The 24910-nt window shown below is 40.4% G+C and overlaps 1 protein-coding gene across 3 annotated transcripts in view; it reads right to left on the reverse strand.

The window, feature by feature from the left end:
* The window catches only part of tln1 (talin 1), an 85311-nt gene that overhangs the window by 31205 nt on the left and 29196 nt on the right, over nt 1-24910 (reverse strand). For all 3 annotated transcript variants that reach the window (XM_040158438.1, XM_040158436.1, XM_040158437.1), the window contains exons 11-38: nt 24158-24313; nt 23380-23481; nt 22341-22417; nt 21787-21967; nt 20562-20675; nt 20340-20448; nt 18938-19146; nt 18741-18839; nt 16519-16686; nt 16048-16342; nt 15197-15363; nt 14953-15081; nt 12656-12769; nt 11931-12044; nt 11143-11277; nt 9648-9776; nt 9396-9498; nt 8028-8236; nt 7372-7491; nt 4042-4239; nt 3329-3468; nt 3140-3233; nt 2657-2746; nt 1753-1875; nt 1444-1587; nt 1183-1344; nt 643-783; nt 68-249 (exon numbers count right to left, since the gene is read on the reverse strand). In XM_040158438.1, coding sequence (XP_040014372.1) covers nt 68-249; nt 643-783; nt 1183-1344; nt 1444-1587; nt 1753-1875; nt 2657-2746; nt 3140-3233; nt 3329-3468; nt 4042-4239; nt 7372-7491; nt 8028-8236; nt 9396-9498; nt 9648-9776; nt 11143-11277; nt 11931-12044; nt 12656-12769; nt 14953-15081; nt 15197-15363; nt 16048-16342; nt 16519-16686; nt 18741-18839; nt 18938-19146; nt 20340-20448; nt 20562-20675; nt 21787-21967; nt 22341-22417; nt 23380-23481; nt 24158-24313 — 4004 coding nt within the window. The remainder of the gene's footprint in view (nt 1-67; nt 250-642; nt 784-1182; nt 1345-1443; nt 1588-1752; nt 1876-2656; nt 2747-3139; nt 3234-3328; nt 3469-4041; nt 4240-7371; nt 7492-8027; nt 8237-9395; nt 9499-9647; nt 9777-11142; nt 11278-11930; nt 12045-12655; nt 12770-14952; nt 15082-15196; nt 15364-16047; nt 16343-16518; nt 16687-18740; nt 18840-18937; nt 19147-20339; nt 20449-20561; nt 20676-21786; nt 21968-22340; nt 22418-23379; nt 23482-24157; nt 24314-24910) is intronic.

Consider the following 24910-nt stretch of genomic DNA (forward strand, 5'->3'; position numbering starts at 1 on the left):
TAAAATTAAAGAGATGGGTGTAGGCAGCCCAGCCAGTAGTAGTAGTAGTAGTAGCAGCAGAGTTTACCTCATGTTGGTGATGAGTTTCTTGATGGAGTCAGATACAGTCCTGGAGTGTCCTGCCAGCACAGACCACTTAGGGGGGTCTTTGGGGTTGACAGCCAGAGAGCGGGCAGTTTGGATCAGGCCGGTCGAGCTCTCCAGCATCGTCTTTGCTGCTGCCACAATCGGTTCCATGGCTGCATGGCCCTGAGGAAGGTGAGAGGAAATCAGTATGAAAAGGACATACTAGAGTAAGAATGAGTTCAGTTGGGCTTAGAGACATAGAAAGGAATCAACAGAAATCAGCCTTAAGGTTAGTGGTGACCTCCGGGAACACACACTTAGTAGAGCTTTTCCCTTACTTACTGACTCAACTGCATTCAGTTAGCACAGAACAGAGAATTAAGTCTGCACAAAAAACTAGAAGTAGTAACACACTCAAATTGCTTCCATGCTATTTACTTCTTTAAGATAAGATCAGTGAGCTATCACGTCATGCTCTCAATTAATATCTGATTGAACCTACTTGCCCTTTTGTACCACATAATAATACCTACCATTAGCCATTCCAATGTAATGAGTGTTTAGGTGGGGACATACCTCAGGGCTGATCTGCGCAGGAATGCTTGCAAACTCTGGGTTGGACGCAAAGGCTGTCAAATTGTCCACAGCTTCTATCAGTGGACCAGTGGCAGCCTTACACTTCTCTCTGTTCTCCTGGTTAAAGGCTCCATCCAAAGCCTGCAGAGGGGACATGGCATTTTAGACAATGTTTACAGAGAGTATTGATATGAACCTGGGACTAAAGTGGCTCGATTAGAAGAGAGACTATGCTTCCAGATCTGCCCCACTACAATGGTGAACCAGGATTAAGGGGTCAGTATGCTTCAAAAGATGAGCTTGCCCAGTCACTCTCTATGACGACAGGCTTTTTGCCCCGCCTTCAAGTCTTGCCATTCAGAACAGCTAAAACCCTTTTACCTTTAGACATTAATACTGTATAGACTAGTTTGTTTGAGGCATTACACAGCTGTTATGCTAGCCCAGGGCTATTAAATGCAAACCGGACATTTGGCTTCACCCAAGACAGACTATTTGATTTTCATTTAATTGATGATGAATTTCAAAAGGATTACAAACCTTAATGGACTTGACCAGGTTGGCAGTAGTGTTGGCCACTTCTTTCGCTGACTGGACAAACTGCCTCTTGGCAACAGGGTTGGGAGTTTTGGAGGAGGCCAGGCGACAGGCGTTACACAGTGCAGAGGTGTGTTTGGCCACGATGGTGGCTGCAGAGAGCACCTGAGCAGAGAAATAGTGCACTGAGTTGAATCAAGGATCTATTCGACCACATGACAAAAGTGGCCATTAGCTTGATGTTGCAGAGAGCTCAGCATGTACCTGAGATTGTGTGCAGGCTGGATCCACCAGGTTCTGGCAGGCCATCTGAATAGACTGATTAGCCCGGGCAAACTGAGAGGGGTCCACCAGACCCTTCTGACCAGCTGAACTATTGGGGTCTGATACTCCCACCAGATAGGCAGCCTAGGAAGATCATCAGATCACAAGTCAGTTTACATTGTCTAAGTATTATAAGTGCACTTATTGCAAACATAAAGTTATCAGTCAACCCCATTTTTCTCTGAGCTGGTGTCCTTATGTGGTTTCAGTATACAGCAATAATAAAATAACCTTCAGTAATGATTTTACCTGTGCGGCTGCTTCAGTCAGACCACACAAGGCTTTGGAGCCAGCGCTGACTGAATCACCAAACTCTGGCAAATTGGAGTTCTTGGCATTGTGGGAAATTCCAGCCATGGACTCACCAAGGACCTGTCAAAGGAAATCAGACATTCACACAAGAGACATGGTTTAGTTTGGAGAATGTTTTCATTGTCTTTCTACGCTTCTAAAGATGAGTAATTCACTGGGCAAGAGCAAACAGTCTAGTACTCAAAGCTGGCATCAAATGTACGCTCAGATTAATTATTTGTTACCTAATGTTTTGATCATACAGCTCATGAGTTCAATCTAAAACTCTTCATTTTATTCAAGCAGTTCTTAAGTTTGTGTACACATGCTTGTATTTTGGCGTTTTGGTGTATTTTTAACATTTGAGAACTTTGCCTTCTTGTTCAATGAAAAAGAAAGTATTTGTAGAAAAAACATGTTTATATTTTTCAAAGTAAGGTTTTGGTATCAATGACAAAACTTTGGCATTATATCAGAACTGCTATCCTACCAATTTCAAAAGATACCCAGCCCGTCTTAAAACCACACAGCCCTGACAAACCACACACACTGCTGTACATGTTCTGCTTCAGAGCACAGTGACTGGAGGAAGGACAATGAGATATGGACCGAAAAAGGGTTAAATGCCTAGAAGATGACTGATGGAAAGTACTATCGTAACTTGAGACAGTCGTTCCTCTTATTAATAAATCCATACATTTTACACTGTGAGATAAAGTAAACTGTTCGAGCTTTTCACAGCACTGAATGCCTCCTTTTGCAAAGAAGTACAGAAAATAGAAAAGAAAAACAAGATGAGACCAAATGATGGGAAGGTAGAGAAACAAATGCAGGAGAAGAACAGCCGTGATGTGTGTTCTACCTTAGAGTTTTCCATGACACTGTCGATGCAGTCAAAGTACGACAGCTCACTGACGGCTTCTGTGGGGTTCTCCAGCATCCCCCTCACCGACTGCACACAGACACAACACAGTCATAACACACACACACTTTACCAGGACATATCAGCTGACTGAGACGTACTGTCTACGTGCCAGAATTAAGTCATTGTTTTATAATTTGCCCTATTCTTATTATCAATAATTTCCAAGTCCATTTTTTCTGATGGTATCCATGACCTGCGCAGTTCGAGCTGATTTAAAGCTAAACGCTACACAGGACATTATCAATCATCTCTAAAGTTGAGTTATCATATATGAACCAGCCCCAACCAGCCGCCTGCTCATGGATACAGGACTGATTTAAACTGGTGATTTTAGGAACAACATAGCCACATTTAAGGGAATAGGAGTTAAAACAGTAGAGAAATGACAGATTAATCAGTGGATGGTTGTACAATGGTTACCTCCAGCTCTCTGAGAGCATTGTCACACTCCTTTTGACCCGGGGCCTGCTGAGTGCACATGGTGATGAGCTGGTTGATACTGTCTGTAACCGCCCTGTGGACACAAAGGATCAGATGTAAAAGACAGATATAGTAAAAAAAAAAAAAAAAAGACTGGCAAACAAAGAGAGAGAGAGAAAGGATTCTTACCGAGCAGCAGCTGCCAGCTGGTTTTTGAGATTGGGGGAGCTGGGGTCAGTGGACAGAGCTTTGGCTGCCAGCAGCAGCTTGCTGGATGACATGGAAATTGTCTTTAGATTGGACACCACCTGTGTCTGGTCCTCTTTAGACTGGAAGAGAGGAGGAAGAACTTTACAGTTATAGTACCTACCATACAACTGCTGCTGCAGAATGTATTGAGAAACAGACTAACATGTTGATGGTTTGGGTCTGCACATGGGATTTGTTAAGAAAAAGATTCAATATCACCAGACCAGAACTTTAAGCACATACAATATATGGTCAAATGAATTCTGGAAAAATTCACGGGGACATGAAGGAGTTTTTATTCAGGTGTCATCTGTAAGTTTATGGCAAATGGAAATTATTTTGCAAATGTATCATGAAGTAGAGAAATCATACCCTCATTACTTATATTATCATTAATACTGTTTTTCTTTGATGTATTCTGTTACATTTTGAGATGCTGAGAATAAAAAACCTGTTATTTCACCCAATCAAATAATTCAGTGGTCTCCCTTGTTGAGTGGATAAGATGTCAGTGAAGTTAAAGAGTAACATAACAGCAGGTGAATAAGCAGTTTCACCACCCCCTCTGGTTGAAAGTTTCAAGCCTGTTTCACTTCTTGCCACAGCAGCATCACTGATGTATAAGTGTGCAAGTGTCCTCTCATCATACTGACCTGGGATGTTCCGGCCATGTCAACACCAGCTTCCAGGAAGTTACTGAAGTCCTGTCCAAACTTGCTGGTGGCCCTGGCCAGGTCCTGGGTTGTCCCTCTGGATGCCTGGACCACCTCATTGGCTGACTGGTTTAGACCGGCCGCTACCTCGTTAAGCTGAGCCTGAACCTCCTGGAAGCTCCTTCCACTGGATGGGAACTACAGCAGGAAGATGAGAATAATGAGAGCTGTAAGAAGCAACGTGGAAGGAAGTTCCAAGTGTAGCAGAGGAAAACAGAAATAAAATGAAAATGTAGGTAGTTACAATAACACCATGATCTGGGAAACCACTCTGAGAATTAAGACTGCAATGTTTTGGAGCATTTTTTTTGTTGTCATTCATGGAAAGGCTGTTTCTGACGAAATAAATGCTACAGTAAAAAAAGAAAATTCTGAAGGATGGGAAACATACAGTATAAACATATAAACAACTGGACAAAGAATTAAGATAAAATTCAATTCGATTATTTTAATTTATATTAAATTGTTTGCTCTTTTAATGATTTTAACACTTTTAATTCCCTTTCAAAATACTGAAACAATTATGGAACAATTACTTGTCCATGTCTAAAGATGTGATGTACAGCAATGTGGGTAAGTAAACATATTACTGACATATCACCTATTAAAGTTGAATTTTTTAGCATGTGTAGCCTATTTACACCCCCAGTAGGCACAGAGTAACATTATCCTTCATTTTGAGTTGTGTTGTCCCCACCTGACGAATCTAAGTCCAATATTCCCTCTCTTTTGGATCTGTTTTTGGTCTCTACCAACTCCTGAGGAAAATACCTGGCTCTTTAGCTGCCAAATGCTTCACTATGTTCACCAGCTGGCCTCCGACTGTGTCTGTCCACTGTTTGCTCCTGAGCAGTTAGTGTACAGTGGCTTTTTAGACATTTTCTCTGAAAATAGCTGCTTGCTGAAGCTGGAAAGCAGGCTGATGAAAGCGGTGAGACTGAACCAAACAGTAGAGGGTTGTAAAAACCAAAATAATGAGATAAACAAATTTTAAAAAGATCTGTAGGGCTGAGGGGAGCTGCAGAGTTTGAACAAACTCTGAATCTAACACTGAACTCTGAGTTGACTAACCTTGAGACAGCAAACAGCTGATGAGAGTTAGTTCAGTTATCTCTGAGTATTTCACTGTGAGTTAAGTGCATGGGTGGTGAATGAAAAAAGGAATCATCAACTGAGCTTTGATACCACAATTCACCATTGCAACGGGAAAATTAAGAGCCGAGCCTCCATTTTAATCTGGTGGAGGCACAAATATTAATGTGTGACATGAACGCGCATTTATCTCTTAAAAAACGGTGGCAGCAGTGAAAGAGCTTAAGTTGGAGAAAAGAGTCAATGAGTTAACACTATTATATTTCATTCAACATGGTCCACTCCTTCATCAATTAGCAGATGTAAATTTCTTAAATGAATTATAAAGCTGGAATCTTGCTGTTTGTTAGATTAAATATGCCTGCCCCCCGATCACCTACATTAACTTTTGTAACATTAACAAAAATAAACAGAAGGGGAGGTGTACACACAATCCTAATACAGATTAAGACCACCACTGCAGAAGTACAACAAAATAGGAGAATTAAATGTGGACTTAGACTTAAAACATTAGATCACTCCCATCTAAACCTTTATCAGTAAACAATCTAATATCAGATCATTATATTAACATATTTTGTCTTACTGAAACCTGGCTGTGTCATGATAAATATTTTAGCCTAAATGAATCCACTCCCCCCATCATATTAATACTAACATTCCTTGAGGGACCGGCCGAGGAGGTGGAGTTGCAGCCATTTTCAACTCAAGCCTAATAATCAGCCATTTATCAGCCTAAACTCAATTATAACTCATTCAAAAGCCTGGTTCTGAGTCTTACAAATCCATCATAGAAAACTTTAAAGCCTGTTCTATTTGTTATAGTGTACCACGCTCCTGGCCCATACTCTGAATTTTTATCTGAATTTCTCAGAGTTTTTAATCAAGTTTAGTCCTTAGTACAGATAAAGTAGTTATAGTATGTGATTTTAAATTTCATGTGAACGTTGATAATGAGCCTTAGAACTGCGTTTATCTCATTGTTAGACTCAATTGGCTTCGCTCAGGGTGTAAATAAACCCACCCACTGTTTTAACTGCACCCTCCACAATGTTCTGACTTATTGCATCGAAATTGAACATTTAATAGTCTTTCCACAGAATCCTCTTTTATCGGACCATTATTTAATACATTTTGAATTCCTGTTACTGGACTACGCACACACACGCAAAAATGTCTTTTTCTAGATGTCTATCTGATAGTGCTGTAGCTAAATTTTAGGAACTGATTCCATCAGCACTTAACTCACCGCCATTTTACAGTATATCAGAGGACTCCTATGCTAACTTTAGTCCCTCCCAAATTAATCATCTTGTTGATAGTGCTGCAGGCTCAATGAGAATGACACTCAACACTATAGCCCCTCTAAAAAAGAAGATAATAAAACAAAGGAGGTTAGCTCCATGGTTTAACTCCCAAACCTGCATATTAAAGCAAGCAACACAAAAAACTTGAAAGGATATGGCATTCTACCAAACTGGAAGAATCACGTTTAGCCTGGCAAGATAGTCTTAAAACATATAGGAAAGCCCTCTATAATGCCATAGTAGCCTATTACTCATCTATAACAGAGGAAAATAAAAACAACCCTCGGTTTCTTTTCAGCACTGTAGCCAGGCTGATGGAGAGTCATAGTTCTATTGATCCATGTATTCATATACATCATCCCATGATCCTGCTCAACACCCACTGCTTCATTTATTATGATTATCATTACTATTATTATATTTAGTTTTAGTAGTATTATTATTCATCCTATTGTAATAATTATTAGTTTTATCATTAGTCTCATTATTGTTACACATCTTTATGCATTTTGATATGGACTTTATGAATGAGGAAATGAGATGTTGTGACACACATCTCCTTCTGGCTCGGCAGGAGGAGACAGAGGGAAACTCAGGGTTTGCTGAAAAAAACCTGCCAGATTACTGTGGTAACTGACTCACATTTAAAGTTAAGTTTCTGGAACTGAAAACTCAGAGTTTCACTCAACAAAGGGTTAACACTCTCAAGCGTTTGCTCTAAACCTGCTTTCCAGAACATACCAAGACAGAGAATCTTCACCATGAAACCCACAAAACCAAGTAAAAAAATAGCATTCATCTGAGTTCTGAGTGCTTATACATCAGCAGTAATGCAATCTATCTTAGTACAGACAGGTACTGTTGTACTAACTGAATCAGCCAGGAGGGTCTTGCTGGCTTCGCCCACAGTGCGGATGGCGTTGTCCACATCCCTCTGGCCAGGAAGGCAGTTCACACATCTGTTCAGAGCCTGAGACACTGCCTTAGCCACCTACACACACACACACACACACACACACACACACACACACACACACACACACACACACACACACACACACACACACACACACACACACACACACACACACACACACACACACACACACACACACACACACACACACACACATGTTCAGAGTTGAATTACCTAAGTCAAACATGTTACAAGTCTGTGCAAGTTCATTTTTAACCTAGACTCTTATTACTAAACAGCCAACAGTCTGAATTCACAAACAGCTTCTCTTCATGTTCTCATGTCATGACTTGCCAAAAATCTCATGCTATCATCCACAGCATTTATAAACTCATTCTCTGATCCGACATGGTAGCAACAATAGTTAATTGACCAGCTAGAGACAGTACTATATTTTGATGACATTATCTAAATTAAGTCTGATGTAACTATCAATGACGGACTGATCAGTCAGGACTGAACCGCTGTAGCTGTCACCTAAAAGCCCTTGGCATTTCTGACCCCCCCCACACTTGTTACTGTCCCTCCCTGTCCCTGAGTCTCTGTCTGACCTGGGCCAGCCTCTGCTGACTCTCTGCGTCTCCTGGCTTAGCGATGGCCCTCTTGGTCTCTTCGATCAGGTTGGCTGACTTATCCATGACATCACCGGCACAGTCCAGCATGGCATTGCGCGCTGGTGAGTCATCGGTGTTGGCTGCAACTCCTCTGGCGGCCGAGGCCAGGGACTTCAGAGCCTGGGCCACATCTCTGGCTGCCATGCCTGGATCCAACAGGAGAGAAGAGACTAACTTCAGCGTGTGGTATGACATGATTCAGATGTTACATTTGGGTAGAATCAATGCACTTGTTACTATGATGACCCAAGACATTATGAAATAAATAACCATACAAATAAATACAGACAAAACATAGAACCTTTGAATTGAAGTCATCAAACACATTTTTAAAACTCAGCTCATTATGATGATATGGCATTTCATCCTGCTTCTTACACTGCATCTTCACAGAAGGCGTAGTATGAGCAGCCCGTTGGCATAGCAGCAGCTCTGGTGCACAGTAGTAGTGCTGATCACCCTTCTTTTGGTTGCACTCCAAGCTCGATACACAACTACTGTAGTTATCCGTGACCGAAGTGGTATGAAAGGTAAATAGACTTCGGGACACGTGTACAGGTGTTAAGCGCAAGTAAAATGCAAGCCATTATGCAGCCTGAGCAGACGGCTGGATTGAGTCAAATGACAGCGCATCTATTCTGTCCGATGAGTGTGAGCGGGACGAGTGAAAAATATTGCTCACGTGCTTTCTGTGTAGACATGACATAAGAGCAGGTAATTGTTTTCAGTGGTTGCTCATTCAGACAAAAGCAACATCTGTTTGTCCTGATTGGTGGAAAAAGACTGGGTCAGTGGGAAAATGGATATTCGGAAATAAAAACTGCTGGGATGAAAATAAAAATGACCTGCTCTAAACAATTTTCACAACAATATTTCATTATAATGAGCTGAGTTTTGAAAATGTAAATGAACATTTCAAAATTACATTGTTGAATTATGTATTTTGTCTGTATTTCTTCATATGATTTTATCATTTCATATTTAAGTATTAGTAGTAATTCGGAACACTTTGGATCTCTATATAAAACAACCTGGCACTAGCAGTAAGCTTGTGCATTTTTGGTTCTCTGTGTGGTCCATTTAACAGGGCCTAACAATGGATTTTATTGTTATTCACAAAAAACGCTATTTTAATTCCTGACACTTTGGTTGCAGTCGTTTGTAGGCTACTTTCATATATTAATATGGGTTTTTTTTGTGTGGAAAAACACATTTTGATGTACTGTGAACATCTGAGGATGTAAAGAGATAAGTGAAATTTCATTTTCTGTTGCTCTTGTCTATGTGTGTTAGTGTTAATCCCACCTGTGTAGTTCTCATTGCCCTGGGTGGCCTCACTCAGCAGCTGGGCGATGGCTGAGCTCACAGCCTTGGTGCTGGTACCCAGTTCCTGGGAGCATTTCTCAAGCTGAGGAAAAGAAACAAACTTATTCATACTGTTCTGAATACATTTCTTCAATTTGGCTATGGGAAATGGAGCTTTTTCTGCTGCGGATGTCCAAGCTGGTAAGGGATAAAGACTGTTCCTGAGTGTGTGTGTGTATGTGTGTGTCTCACCGTCTCTCCTGGCAGTGGTTTGAGTTTGCCCTCCTCAGCCGAAGCCTTGGCCTCCTGCATGTCCTTCTCCAGATCTCTCACCATTGACAGAGCATTGTCTATCTCCAATGGACCACACGCTTCCTGGGCCTACACATTATAACAAAGCAAATGTTTGAAAAGTCACCAAAATGTCAGTGTCTTGTTTTTTAGATTCATTTTACTTTTAATTATTGTGTAAAAAAAATAACACTATATGATTACCAAATTACAATATGATTCTTCTTAAAGTTAATAGATAACAATGCACCTGACATGAACCACTTGTACGAAAAGATTTGTCCTGAAGCGGCAAGTTTTGAGGGATTTAAAAGAATTTATAACATTCACCAATTTTCACTAAGAATTTTTTCCGAGATATGAACAAATTCATGATTGGTCCAGATGAGTCATGTTCAGATAGTCTGACTTTCTTCACAGGGGAAGAATCATAAAGGCTTAATCTGAACGAATTTAGAGTTTAAACATGATGAAATAACTAAATTAAATTTAGAACTAAAACAAAACATATTGCAAATTAATTCCCGGATCATCCTCTGTTGATCCTGACAGTGTAACTTCACCTTCTGTAGGCATTAGTATTCCCTCATCTAAAATATCTCCATGACAGTCACACGGCGCCTCTCATATTAGTCATGGCCTGCTTTGCTTTAGAGAGATGTTTTTAGATTCTAACTTAATTTAGTCCAAACCATTCCCTCTTTATGTCTGTGACTGTCAGAGTACAGTGCTGTTCTGATGACATGTCATTCACCACTGTATTATTCATATTATTGTAGTATTTCTTCATCTAAAACCACCACTGACACTGGTGCGTCTTTTCTTTTAGTTTGCTGATTTCTGGCTGTGGGACTTGAAGCTCTGCAGTGTAAAAATCGTCTTTTTACTCTTTGGCAACATTTTTGTGAATGAAACCTGCCCACAAACAGAGCAATTTTAGGAGCACAGATTTAATAATGATCAGCTACTCATGAACAGGTGACATTCATGAGGCTGAAAACAAGAGATTTATAACTAGTTTGTTCATTTAAGAGAGTTTGGTGAATCTGTCTTGGAGGACTCGTACATAAAAGCTCACAGAAAAAAGTCAGAGAGGTTTAAGAGAAGAATATGAAGATGTTCTTACAGGAGGCCCATTATTTACTTGTCACCCAGCCAACTTCTACACAATTCATATTAGTAATGTATCAGAAATCAGGTTTGTTGAATAAAGTATGAATCTAATGCTGATGCTTGTAGATCTGACTAGACCTAGACTTTTTCCACCAATCAGGACAAACAGATACTGACTGTATCAGTACAGTCACTACAGTGCTTGTAAACTCCTAGTAAAAATGACATAAGCTAGATAAACTTCTGGAGCTCTCGCTGTGTAATTACTGAAAGCATGTTAGTGAAGTTTGGGTTGAGTCCACATAATCCAGATATTATAATAAAGAATGTAGACGTGTAGTACCTTCTGTGAGGCGGTGCGGAGCTCAGCCAGGGCACTGGCCAGGTTCTTAGCACACTGGCTGAGCTGCATTGCTGAGGCCTGGTCACTGATAGTGGGAACAGTGGCCTTGGAGGCTGTAACCATTTTAGCACCAGGCTGGTAGAGGAGAAGAGGAGACAAACTCTTAGCACCGAGTTTCAATTAAATATACAGTATAAAAGTGCTGAACGGACACAGAACATACTGATGTTTTAGGTATTTTAGAGCCTTTACCAGGAACAAGTCTAAAGTATGTAATGCTTAACCTAAAAGTGGAACTAAAGGTAAGGTGAAAGAGTCTTTAGAATGTATCCCCTGGACCATGAATATCTACATTAGATTTTATGGAAATCTAGCCATTGCTGCATACATTTTCCAAAACATGTTTTTTTGATTGTTTTTTTTTTTTTTTTTTAATTCAGCTTCTTCAGCTCTCCACCCACACACTGATTTCAGGTTATTTAAGAACACTATAAAAATGAACTTGCAGAGACTCGAGGCTTTCTTGAATTGTGTAACCCATCACAGTAGATAACATTTCAGCATTTAAACTTTTCACTATTGGATTACTGTTGACTGGTAATGTGATATCACAGCAAAACAATTACAACTTAAAACACAAAATACTATACTGTGCTTTTCTGCCAGATGTATGTTCTGTTCTGTTACTTTACTACTGTATTACTATAGAAAGTTCTGCTTTATTGGGAAAATGTAGATGAGTTTCCCCAAGTTCGCTGAGTGCATGAAACTGGTAGTGTGACAGTCACCTGCAGGAAGTTCTGGCTGGCACTGATGAGGGCCAGCTGAGCGCTGGGGCTGTCAGGCTGAGACTGGCTGCCTCTGACTCCCTGTACCAGCTGAGGGATCTGCTCTGCCACTACCTGATTTCACACACACACACACACACACACACACACACACACACACACACACACACACACACACACACGCACACACGCACACAGACACAGACACAGACACACACACACACACACACACACACACACACAGACACACACACAGACACACACACACACACACACACAGAGAACATTACACCACATGAAAAAAATCTAATAGTTGACTATTCATCTCCAACTGAAATTAAAATGCCTGTTTATCTGGTTCAGCATATACAGAAGATATGCTTTGAAAATTAATGCCTTACGCTATATTTTGGGGGAAAAAAACAGGAACCAAAAGGGAGTTTTTTTTATTTTATGTAACAGTCAAAATGCTATTTATTTGTCTGTATTGTAATCCTGTGTAGCAGGTATGTAGAAAAACAAGTCAAATCACTGAATTTTTGACTGGAGGAGCTTTGTCATTCAAGATGGATTTAAAAGGATGCAAGCAAAAAGGATAACACATATAGCGAAATGAAATGAAAAAAGAGAGATAATATTTTTAAGACAAAGCCACTCTGTCTATAACTAGAACCTGTGCAGTGTGCTGAGATGACCAAACGGAAGCAGGTAGTGAGTGTGCTTACCTTGCAGCTCTGGACGAGCTGCTGCTGTGCAGCCTGGTTCCTGTTGGACGAGGCAGCGTGCTGGGCAGCAGCTATGGTCTGTGTGGCAGCTGCTGCTGCCTGTTTGGCTGCATTCTGACAGTAAACAGGAAAAAGAGTATATGTTTTAGCACTGTGCTTATATATGACTAGTGATCAATATCGTTTAAGTTGTATAACTGATTAAAGTAGCTAGCACAACATTAGCCGTTAATAGCAGAACGGATATGGGGATACTTGTTTAGATGATCCTTTAAATCACAAAAACAAAAGCCAATTGTCAAGTATTTCTGAGTAAAAGATTTGTCTTATAAAGCCCTACACTCACTTTTTGTACTTGTAAAGATAACACATGGGGCAACTGACTGAAGCTGCCACTTGATCCACACCAGTACAGTGGGCCCCTGTAGGGAAAGCCTGGTAAACATGTGGAAATGTAGGCTGCAGTTTAAGCCAGATGAATTTTGTGTCATGGGATTTTTTATGGCAGTTTTTATATGTAACACCATAGAACATGCCATACCAAAAAAAAACAGGATTTAAGATTAAATACATCCTAGCCAGTCAGCGTCATGTTACATATTTAAAAAGCACTGAAACGGATCTAAAGCTATCACTGTGACTCTTACAGTGTAGGTGTGTTTAATCATTTTTGTGAGTGGAATGTTCATTAATTTTACTCACTTTCATATTTTTCTTTTCTCTTTTATCCTAAAATAGTGAAATCTATCAATTTGTTGTTGGCAAATCTCTGCTTATTTCAGTAAAACCCGGCCTAAAAAAGCAATTCTTCATTCAGGCAGAGAATCTATACATTTTCCAGAGCTGAGAAAACATGGAAACTCAGTAAATATTGCAGAGATTGAAAAACGCTTGATGCCTAATAAAAGTGGACCAAAGCACATTTATTGGTAATCTGTCCACCTCAGCCAAACAGACCACACTACACTGTTTCTGTATTAATGGAGAATGGACCTTCAAAGTCCGATACAAACACATGAGGCCAGTGAGTGAAAAATGGATGAGATTTTTTTTTTTTTTTTTGTTAAACTGCAAAGGGGATGTTGTGGTAATGTGAGAATCATCTTAAAACCACTGGGTCTCAAAAACAGGACTCAAATCAAGACTGTCACAGACATATAAGCTAACCACATTTCTACAACTTCAGCTTCATTTAAAGGATAAGTCTGGAAATATTATTGTTGTATTATGGATGGTCAACATATCTCATGAAAAGACCAAAACCAACACTGAATTGTCTGTGTATTCCTTATTCCACTCTGTCACAGAGCTCCAATGTTACACACCTTCCTTCATTACCATGAACACACACACACACACACACACACACACACACACACACACACACACACACACACACACACACACACACACACACACACACACACACACACACACACACACACACACTGTAGTTTACTTTGACTCAGTCCCAAACATACCATCTTGCTGCTGCAAATACCCACAATGTGGATTAATCTGCTGCTGATAATAGTTCCCAGCAAATGCATTTACTCCTATTTTAGTAATGTTTGCTTAAAACTACGCTGACCAGCAGAGCCTTTTAAAAAAGAAACCATATAGTTGTGAGCTGTTTACTGAAGATTTACACCATCAGTAGTAACCAATGGGCTTTGAGCCAAAGACAGGGTAGGGAAGTGAGAAAGTCTTGCGAGACAGACTTGTTGACACATTGGTTTTGGTCTGCACATGAGCTTCCTTGAGAAACAAAACAGAAAACTGCAGAATAACAAAAGACTGATCCTTTCAAGAACTATATAGAGAGTTCCAAGCATGGCTGGATGTAGAATCGTTGCATCCGTCACTGGCAAATGATATACTCATTTTAAAAGCAGTTTGTTTTTTGTTAATTCTACCTGATAAGGACCTGTTAAACTAGCTTCCACTGGTCAATCCCGTAATTCTTTGTAGGCAACACAAAACACAATACAGGCATATACATACATAGCGCTTTTCTTATCGACCACTCAAAGCGCTTTACACTACATGCCACATTCACCCATTCACACACACATTCATACAGCGCTTTTCTATACATACAGTCCTTTCTACACATACACACAAACCTACTCACACACCAATGATAAAACAGGAACACTTTGACATATGGACTGGAGGAGCCGAGGGTCGAACCACCGACCCTTCGGTTAGTTGACGACCCGCTTTACCTCCTGAGCCACAGATGCCAGTGTCACTCAGATTTCTGTAGTTCTTTACTCTGCCTCTTTTCGTGTTACCTCAAGCTTGTTGACCAGCCGTTTCTTGATAGCATTCTGGGCGGCAGCATTGGTGGCCATGCGGAGACCCTCAGCAGCCTCACGCAACTTCTGCTGCTGCTCCTCACTGTCAGGGTTTGCTGCTGCACCCTGGGGTGAGAGGCAAAATGATCATTACACAGCAGATGAACAGACATACTGAAATGAAGAGGTTTGTTCATTGCGTTGAGCGCAGACATAATGGAATCCAAAGACAAAGGCAGACCTTAGCTGCCTCCACCATCTTGGCGGTGGCATCAGCCAGCAGCTTGGCAGCTGACAGCAGCTTGCGTGAGTTCTCCAGGTCTGATTCTCCCTCTGCATCCATCTTGATGGCATTGACCAGGTCAGATGTGGCCTGGGCGAGGATACGAGCCTGACGAACCATCTCACCTGGTGGGTTAAATGAGAGGGAAAGGAAGAAGTAGAGTTAAAAGGAAAATTCCACATGTGGGACTGGTATCAAAGTTAGATCAAATCAATCTGTAATGTTCAATTCACTTCAGGACCTATGTGTTTTATGATCAAATTTATGTGGTTAAGTGGGAATATATTTTCCTATCTTCTTGCATTAGCCTCTTCAACAACATTTTGAGAATACGATTTACCTTCATGGCCTTGCCTATAGAGGAATTTTTTCTTGACACTTAAGAACAGTTCACTGACTCACCAGATACTCAGCCATCACATTACGCAATAATTTTTACCAGTTAGTTACCATCTTTTCTTCGAGTCTGCTATCCAGGTTTGATAATACATCCATGATTCTTCCTCTGGACACCATGAAAATCCACAACACATTTTATGGAAATCGAGCCCTCAGATATCTTTTACACTAAGCTGACAGTTTGACCTAAGGTGGGTGTTAGAGGAAAGTGTCCAAAATGTCAAAAGTTTCTCCTTGATAGATAGCAAATTTTAGTGAAATCTGGCCAGTAGCTGTCAAAATGTGTTAATGTGGACAAAATGCTGGAGGGATGGACATATCAATGGCACCATTTGATGCCTTGCTGTTCACAAAAAAATAGTGTGATCTGTTTGCACCCTGTGGTCACGAATTTAGACCCCTTCACCTACCAGCGTCTCCCATTGAACTGAAGATGTTCTCTGTGACATCCAGAATGCGGTCGGTGGCTTCTCCGTGGCGTCCAATAGGATGGCCTCCACTGGCATACTGTTTGATGTGTTGAAGCAGCTCATTGAGGGCCTGAGTGACACCTGTGGCAGCCACGCCCACCTGTTTCAGGAGGCCTTCGTCATTGGTGGCCCCTTGTGATGCCTCTACACAGCCTTCTACTGACTTGGCCACCAGCTTGCCTGCCTCAATCAGCTGCTCCTGGCACACTGGGGAACTGATGGTTGGAGCCACCACCTTGACAAGGGATAAGATGGAGTGTATGGGGGTGAATAGAAGAATAAAAAGAGCTTAGGCTGCATTTACATACAACAGGAAAAAGTTATGAACCTCCTACAACAAAACTGTTCTCCTAAGTTTTCAGACAGTCAGTGTCCAGCTCTGAGTAGATATATGTCAGGTAGACTACTCACCCTGGTGCAAGCCACCAGCTGAGACGTGGACAGAGCACACTGAGTGGCTGCAGCAATCACCCGGTTCTGCTGGGCTGAGTCCTCTGTCTTCTGGGCCACATTCTTGGCTTTGAGCACCAGAGCTGCTGCAGCATTAGCTACAGCCTTAGCCAGCTGCATCAGCATGTCCTGCCAAAGACACACACACACGTCAGTTAGCATTACGTAGCACTGATCACTCATTACTCATGGGAAAAGGAGGGGCAGTTATTAATGATAATGTGTTGTACAAATTTGAATGATTGGAATTATGTGGATTATTTATGAAATTATTCACAATACATGATTAAAATCTGAAAGGAATAATAAATCTAGTGATATGGCAGGAAAGGGAAATTAAGGAAAAAGGATGATTGTTAATGTCCTATGGATTGTTCATTTAATCAAACTTGATTAGACTTTATCTCTTCGGAGCTGCCTCAGGTAGAAGTTGAAAGCTTCTGCAAAATGTCATCAAACTAAAACATGAGCAGGAAAGACATTCTAGGATTTGGCGGTGTTACTAACTATCTAAACAATAGAGTGTAGCTTTAGAGGACAGTTTCAGATTTTTAGGTCTATTTCAGTAGACCACTAAAATGGTCATACTACGCAAAGGCTCCAATGAATGAGTTATTGGTGGCTGTAATCATTCCTAATGTGCACACAGTCCGTGTTCTGTGAAAAACTCCTTTCTGAAGTTGAGATGAAGCTAATCTGAGGCTTCAGCAGTCTGAATTAGATGAATCAAGTTCCCTCTTAAGTTTCAGTCTTTTTAGAGAGAAATTTCCTCGTTTCCCCGTAAAGTGTTTCCTTGTTGAGCAGCAATGGAGAGATATTCACAGTAAGAGAGTCATTTCCAGTTTAGGACTGTAAGCCTGAAAAATACCCACTGGATTTGACTAACAAAGACTGCTGCCTATCAGCTTCAGCTGAACATCAGAATTTTTTTTTTTTTTTTTTATAAAACACAGTACCTGTTGTTTTCTGACCCACATCTTTCATATTGTGGTCATGGTTAGGGTTAGCGACACTCACTTTACAGCCAGTATAGAAACGGTTATAGGAATGGTTATAATCATGTTTAAATCTTTCAAAGTACAAATAGGCACGTGAGTATAGTATTGGGATAAACTTGTAACAATCTGAATTTATCATTTAACTTGAGAATCATGTATTTGAGGATAAATCTTTGAGTAAACATCCTACACACAGAGAACTACTGTCAGAGCTGTGTAATTGGTAATGGATGAAGTGTAATTAATTATTGATATGATCCATTAGAATTAAGGTACACACAACAGCAACCCCAACTGTTACCGTGGTGGGCGTTTTGAGACATACTGTTTGTGATACTGGGTTACACACCTGACCTGACATGAAATGATATTGATTATTTTGTACGAATGATTGAAAGAGTACAGAAGAATTAAATAGAAGCTACTACCCCACTCCTGATTGGCTACCTACTGTTTAAACTCTCTGGAGTCATCTGGTAGCAACTTGGATTTGAATTGTATTATGATTGACAGATTTAAGTATGATTACGTTGGACTGGATTATTTACTGTTGTTACCTTTTTGACAACAACATTTTTTTGATTGGCCCTTTAGAATGATGCATTTGTCTTATGGACACATTTGTTACCAGCATTTGACAATAAGTGGGGACTCTCCATCTGGCACCCCTGAAAGATCCTTTACCTAGAAACTGTCAAATATAGACATGACACAGGGGGATAATGGAGGAAACAGTTTTATAATACAGTCAAGACACCAGTCCTAATGAGTTTTGTGCTTTTAACTTTTATATTCTTTTTGTGTTAAGCACTGCATGAGAAGCCTGCTTCGGGGGGAAAAGTCCCTTACACATTTTTTTTTTGTTTCTCAGAGATCTGGAATACTTACACATTTCCTCCATTACTAAGAGAAAATTCTAGAAAGGTTTAACCGGGACATTTTCTTGAATCACTGATGAAGGTCATTTAAAAACTAATCTGATTTGAAAAATTGCTTCCTGGATGAGGCCAAGTAAAATTACGAACAACTACACATACATTGTACTCTCCCCACATTAAACATACACTACAGTATTTTCCCATGAAAGTGTTTCTTTGTAGTACTACAGAGTAACAATGCAGTAACACCAACAATGTAGTAAAAATCAATTCAAAACTGCATCAATTATAGTAAAGATTGACACACCTGGAACTGTGGATCAGTGTCTGTCTCTCCTATGTGAGACAGCAGCTCTCCGCTGGCCTGGCCCACATTTCCAGCAGCCTGCAGCAGGTTCTGACGGGGCTACAACAAAAAATATATTGTGAACACAAACAACAAAGAATAGAAACTAAAAAAAAAAAACCAACATATCTCCATCTCCTTGTAGTGTTGCTGTGTACCTCTGTGTTTGCAGGCTGAGCAGTCTTCAGCATGTCAGAGACAGCACAGGCCAGGTTCTTGGCAGCACCCAGAAGCTGCTGCCCATTTCCTCCCTCATCCTCCATGAGCGCTGCCAGCAGTTTCACACCCTTTGACATCTCTGTCAGGTTGGAGGAGATTGTGGTAACAGCACAGCCCACCGCTGTGTAGTCCGTCTCTGCTGGGTCACCTGAGGATGGGTAGATAGACAACTGTATTAACTATTAAATCCCAGAGAGAAAACTAGTTTGGCATTAGAGACACATTCAGGCAGAGAGTTGCTCAGGAGCCTGCAAAGATGGTAAGTTAAAAGGCAAAACAGCATTATCATTATCATTATTAGGCAAATTCAAAGGGATGCACATAAAACCAGAAAATGTACAACTCCAAATTAAAGCTGAATGTCCAAAATATATCTAATATCACAGGATACATCATTACAGTATATCACAATTTATTCATAAGGTTCACGGCTGTGGGTACAAAACACCATCTCCAACATTCTGAGCGTCGTTAACCAACCAACGTGTACTGAAAACACCTTCAACTGATGTATGGCGTCAGCGTTCCTCCACGTTGCTTTCTCCAAAACCTTTTCCAATGGATCAAGACCCAGTTTTATCAGGAGCAGTTATAAACCGGCCTCATCTTGTTAATCCCAGTCCTGTTTTTGGTTAAATCCTGTCACCCGAATATACTGACCACTCATTTACAGACATTACAGGTTCAAACTGAGTCCCACACCCTAGGGTGTCTCACAGGTTCTGTGAGACACCCTAGGGTGCACTGGGACACATAATTAGAGACATAACCTGGTATCATTGGGTGTTATATCTTCCTACCTCAGCCATGGTTTATTAGATCCTGGCTTGTGCCATCACCTGATGCCCAACATCAGAAGTGCTCCACACAGCGAGCATACCTTCTCATTAAACATGTTTGATATTACTTTCACTTTGGAAAATGAAATTTCAGCAGCCTATAATGCATAGAATCTTGCTTTATCTGTATCTTTAAATGTAATATGGACTCACTGAAAGGGGGCCGTGGTTTATGATAGAGATTCACATGGTTACTACTTAAGTGTGAAACCCTATAGGTTTGAGCCGTTATCAATTAATAATGGCCGACAAGTCAATTTAAAATTTTGTAAACTGAGCATGATGTCTACATGTTCTAAAATACTGTGGTCTAGAAAACCCTTCATCTAAATCCACGCAATTGTGCATCTGTGAGGGTTCACACTGATCAGTTTTGAGGCCATGATGTAAGGCTGAACTTTTTTAAAATTGGGGTCAAAAGCCTCCACTTATTCTTCTCAAGAGATTCAATGTGAACAAACAGCACCAATATGAAAACATGAAGATGTTGCAGTGACTCTACCTGCAGTGAGGTTGACCATAGAGGCGGTGCCTGCTGTGATGGCATCCACCTGGGAATGGATCTCATGTTTGGACTCATCCATCTTGTTTTTGCGCCAGGCTTGGGATGCCTTAAACAAAGAAAAAAAAAAATCAAACATGCAGAATGGTCTGCTTGGTACTTTTATCATATCAGCAGTCAAATCAATCCACTAGGAATCAGTGTACAGGAGTTCAATCTCACAGCGTCTGTTCCCAGTGGGGGTAGAGTATCAAAGTCATCCAGAGAGGCCTGGGCAGCCTGGACAGCCTGCATACTGGAGTTGATGGTTCCAGTCAGGGCTTGTTGTGCTGAAGTCTGTGGACACACAAAAATACTGTCACTAGTATGACCTAATTAATTCTGTTCTCTCGATATCAATATCAGTATTTTTGGACTTGGGTACTGTTTTATTATGTGTATTCAGCTGTTAATGGATGGAGCTGGAGTTATATTCTATATTCGTCTTATCGTCAGTAAATCCAATGAGAAGACCTAAACCAACCATGTGTTAGTCCTCTCATTATTTTCTGACTTCCGTACCGTGTCTTTGACTCTCAGTCCAAACCTGATTGGTTTCCACTGAAGATGTCAATCTTTAATGCATAGTCTCCTTTTTAAAAAGGGCCAGTAATTTCCTAAAACAGTTGCTTTCTGTAGTTTTAATCAAATGTTACTCAACAGGATGAGATATGCGTTTGTTGGGGACTATTTTGAGCGGTGGATTAATACACATTTGGTGCTATAGTGAGTGCAACACTGTGGCTAACTGATCTGTTTTTAATAGTTTTTGGACAACAATGGAGTTCTATGGCACAGACTGGTTTGGATAGGTACATGGGATTTGCGGACAATAAGAAAAATATAGATATCACCAGACCTATCATTTAAGACTGTTCTGATTCATGTAAACATAGCCTGAAACTAGTAAAAAAAATAAATCTATGAATTTTTCAAGCAAAGGATTTGTTCTGGGCTCAATCTCCCCTCAGACATTTCACTTTATTCTAAAACCTATAACTCTCATCCTTTTCCCATTCTGACCCAACACTCATTTATACCGTAAAAAATATTCATGTTGCTGCTGTAAAATGAATATGTAAAATGATTGTTGGCCTCCACTCAGAGACTACAGGTAATGATTCTGTTTGTGGTTGAATCGTATTTAGCCATCCTTGTAATAAAAAACAAAAACTCCTAATTATATCCACTATGAATCAGTTTGGTAAAACAAATAAATCTGTGAAAAGTCTGAGCAGGTTGGATACCTGGCCCACTGTACTTTCAAAGGCATCATAGGTTTCCTAAAATATATGTAAACTTGTTACAACCAAGTAATTACGAGAAAAGAACAGATGCAGAAAATGAAGATCACAGCTCAGTGTGAGTGACGTTCTACCAATTAAAGCCTTGGGTGATGTTGTTTTACCAGTGGGGGCATGTGTCCTCGGTGCATCTGTCCACTGGTGATGTGCTGCTTGGCCTGAGGCATGGAGCCCATCTGGAAGCTCTCCGGCCCTCCAGCTCCTGAGCGCATGATGGCTGGCAGGGCCACTGAGCCCGTCTCCACCTTGCCCACTTTATTGAACTGTTGCTGCAGCACTGTGGACCTGGAGTGATGGTAGAAAGAAAAGGAAAAGAAGAGATAAGTTACTTGAATCCTAAATACAGGATTTCCCCTCAAGAAACTGGGTAGTGGAAGTAGTCAGCACTAACCCAAGTCCCCCAAGCACTCACTGCTACTGATTGCAGTGACCTCATGCTATGCATTGAAGGATATCTTGATCAGTGTATTAGCATTTTTACCAACTTTTTGTGTCTCTCTGAATGATAATAACTTAACAGTAGGGGGACACTGTAATGAATATGTCTAAAACTACTGAAAACTAAAACCGGTTACGAGTGGAAAAATGTACAGTATATATATAAATGATTAACAATCATAGTATGCTGTATCAGTACCACACAAACACGCATACTTACTTTTTGGGTGACACAGAGTCTTCCAGCATGGTTGACTCTTCATCTCCTTCCAGGCCAAAGTGGTCTTTGCTCTTTTTCTGTGAAAAAGCAGTAATGACATAAGTGGGGATTAAACTGGACCATACAAAATGTCCTTTTAAAAAGATTCCTGATTTAAGAAGGGCTTGCCAACAAGCAGGCTACAACACCTGTATGGCACTTTGGAGACAGTGTGTAGGTTTTATCACTTATAACACAATGTATATTTCAATCAATAAACACATTTAAGGAGAGTAGATATTGTGAGATTTTTATCTAATAAATGGGTGAAAGAAATGAGAAAGAAGTAAACAGTAGGAGAGTTTCAATAACTGTTTTAAGCAGCAAGACATCATTACAACATAATAAGAAATACATTCGTGAGGCAAGATAAAGAGCTTGTGGCATCCTCATTTACGACATCGTCCTGAGAGTCTACTACATTACATTGAAGAGATATTCATCATTCATGTCCCTTGATTTAAACGCGTTAAGGGTAGATACCCAATAGGCTAAATGTTGTCTCAACAGACTCTATATTACTTTCCCTCTGTACAATTTAGACAGTTGTAATAAACAAAGTGTCTATTAAGGCTGAAGATCAAAAACAGTCTGACAGAAAGGGAGAGGGATTAAAGACATGATCATTGACATTTTTGTTTTCTTTGAAACATAAAGCGGTGTAATACAAAGATTCCCTGCTTGTGGGCTTCTGTATGGAGCAACATAGACAGTGTCACCTTGCTGTCTGTATGGCTTTTCATTGTTGCACAGTTGTTTCTGCTACATAGCTCCTAGATGCAGTTTCACTGACTGTTTTTCTACAATAGGGAATCTAGCTCATGTCACCCACACTAGGCAAAGGACATCGTGAGGTAAAGTTTTTGTCCACTCTCTGATCGGGGACTAAAGAAGAAGAGACTGGGGGGGGGGGTCCGGGATTAAAACATCAAGTTGGTAAGCTGATACATTTTAACGCAGTAGTGTATAATGTTGGTTCCATATCAAAGTGGGCTGTTACCTTCTTGAGGATGATGTCGATGTAACCGGCAATGAGCTGAGCTATCTGCTCTCCCTCAGTGGTCTGCACAGAGTAGTAACCATCCTGGTAGTCTCCGAAGTCCTGAAAGCAGAACAAAGAACAATATTACACATACAGTTCAATGTGTTGTAGCTACTGTCCAAATCATAATAAGGATGCACAGTGACAGCTGCCAGCACAGTGGTGTAGTAATGACAAAAGTGAATGTGAAATATCTCCACGTTTCCTCCCAATTTTTATTCCCACTTCGCCCCTGATTCACATAAATACAGTAGGATATGAAACCAATTAGGGCCGTGCAAGAAAGTCCAACCTAGTTTCTCAAACCGTCAAGGAATATACTGACACCAACACTTACTTTAACAGCGAAAAAGCACATGAAAGCTGAACACAGGAAGGATTTTAAGATGGTATTTTCTCACTAAAAACATGCATGACTACACATGTTGAGTCATTCAGTCTAAGACACGACAGGGATCACATGCAATTACAGGATATCATGCCTCAACACAGCTAGGGTCTAGGGTGCTGTACTTAGATGAGAGGAAAGCAGCAAGAGGGGGAGTCCAGACACACTGCAAGGTAAACTAATTTCAGCTGCTAAAATCCAATATGCCTGTTTTTTTTTTTTTTTTTTAATTTTTTTTTTAAACAATGCACAAACTTTTTTACCATAGGTGACGACTGGAAAGGAAACTGAGAGCTCTAAAGCAGTTCAGGGTCTGTGACATGCTCCGTCTTTCCGTGAAGAACTCACCAGGGTGAAGCTCTTGGGCGATGCAGCCCAACGTTTAATGTTGGTCAGGTTCCACTCCTGGATCACCTCCTTGGTCTTCTCGTCGACCCTCATCACACTCTCTTTGGTGATACCCAGCAGACGAGGCACCAATTTGTTCTTGCCCTTCATTTTCTCCTACAGGAAGTTTAAGGAAATAGTTGAAATGTCCTTTGGGACATAAACCAGCAATGTTGATACTTTTTTTTTAACTTTTTTTTTTTTTTTTTTTTACATGTCTACAATACCCACACACACCCTGCAAACTTCAAATGTGATTATCTACAAACTGAAACTTGTGTACAGTTCACTATTACTTTTTTATTTGTATTAGATTGTTATCCCTTCAACTACTGTATCGACACGTAGTGGTAATTAAAATGAGTAGATGATTATGTGTAGGATTCGATAGCTCCCAGCTCCCTATGCTGCAAAAAAAAAACAGATTAGATGTTCTGTATACTAGTCTGGTAGAGAGGAAAACATTAAATGTGACAAAATTGCATTTTACGTGTATTTTTATTTACAAAGCTTTATATTTCCTTCTGCCCTAAAGAAGTAATACCATCACTTTGTAACAGCCAATATTCCACTGAAGTGGCTAAAAACTCATGTAGTTTACTTCATATCTGTTCCAGTGGTGTCACTTAGCTGGACTAAGTACGTGACGCTTCTCAGTAGCTTCAAGTGTGTCCTGGTTGAGTTTTGCAATCCACCCAACAGAAATGCTGAGAG

The sequence above is a fragment of the Xiphias gladius genome, chromosome 20 (genome assembly GCF_016859285.1).
Source record: "Xiphias gladius isolate SHS-SW01 ecotype Sanya breed wild chromosome 20, ASM1685928v1, whole genome shotgun sequence".
NCBI lineage: Eukaryota > Metazoa > Chordata > Actinopteri > Istiophoriformes > Xiphiidae > Xiphias > Xiphias gladius.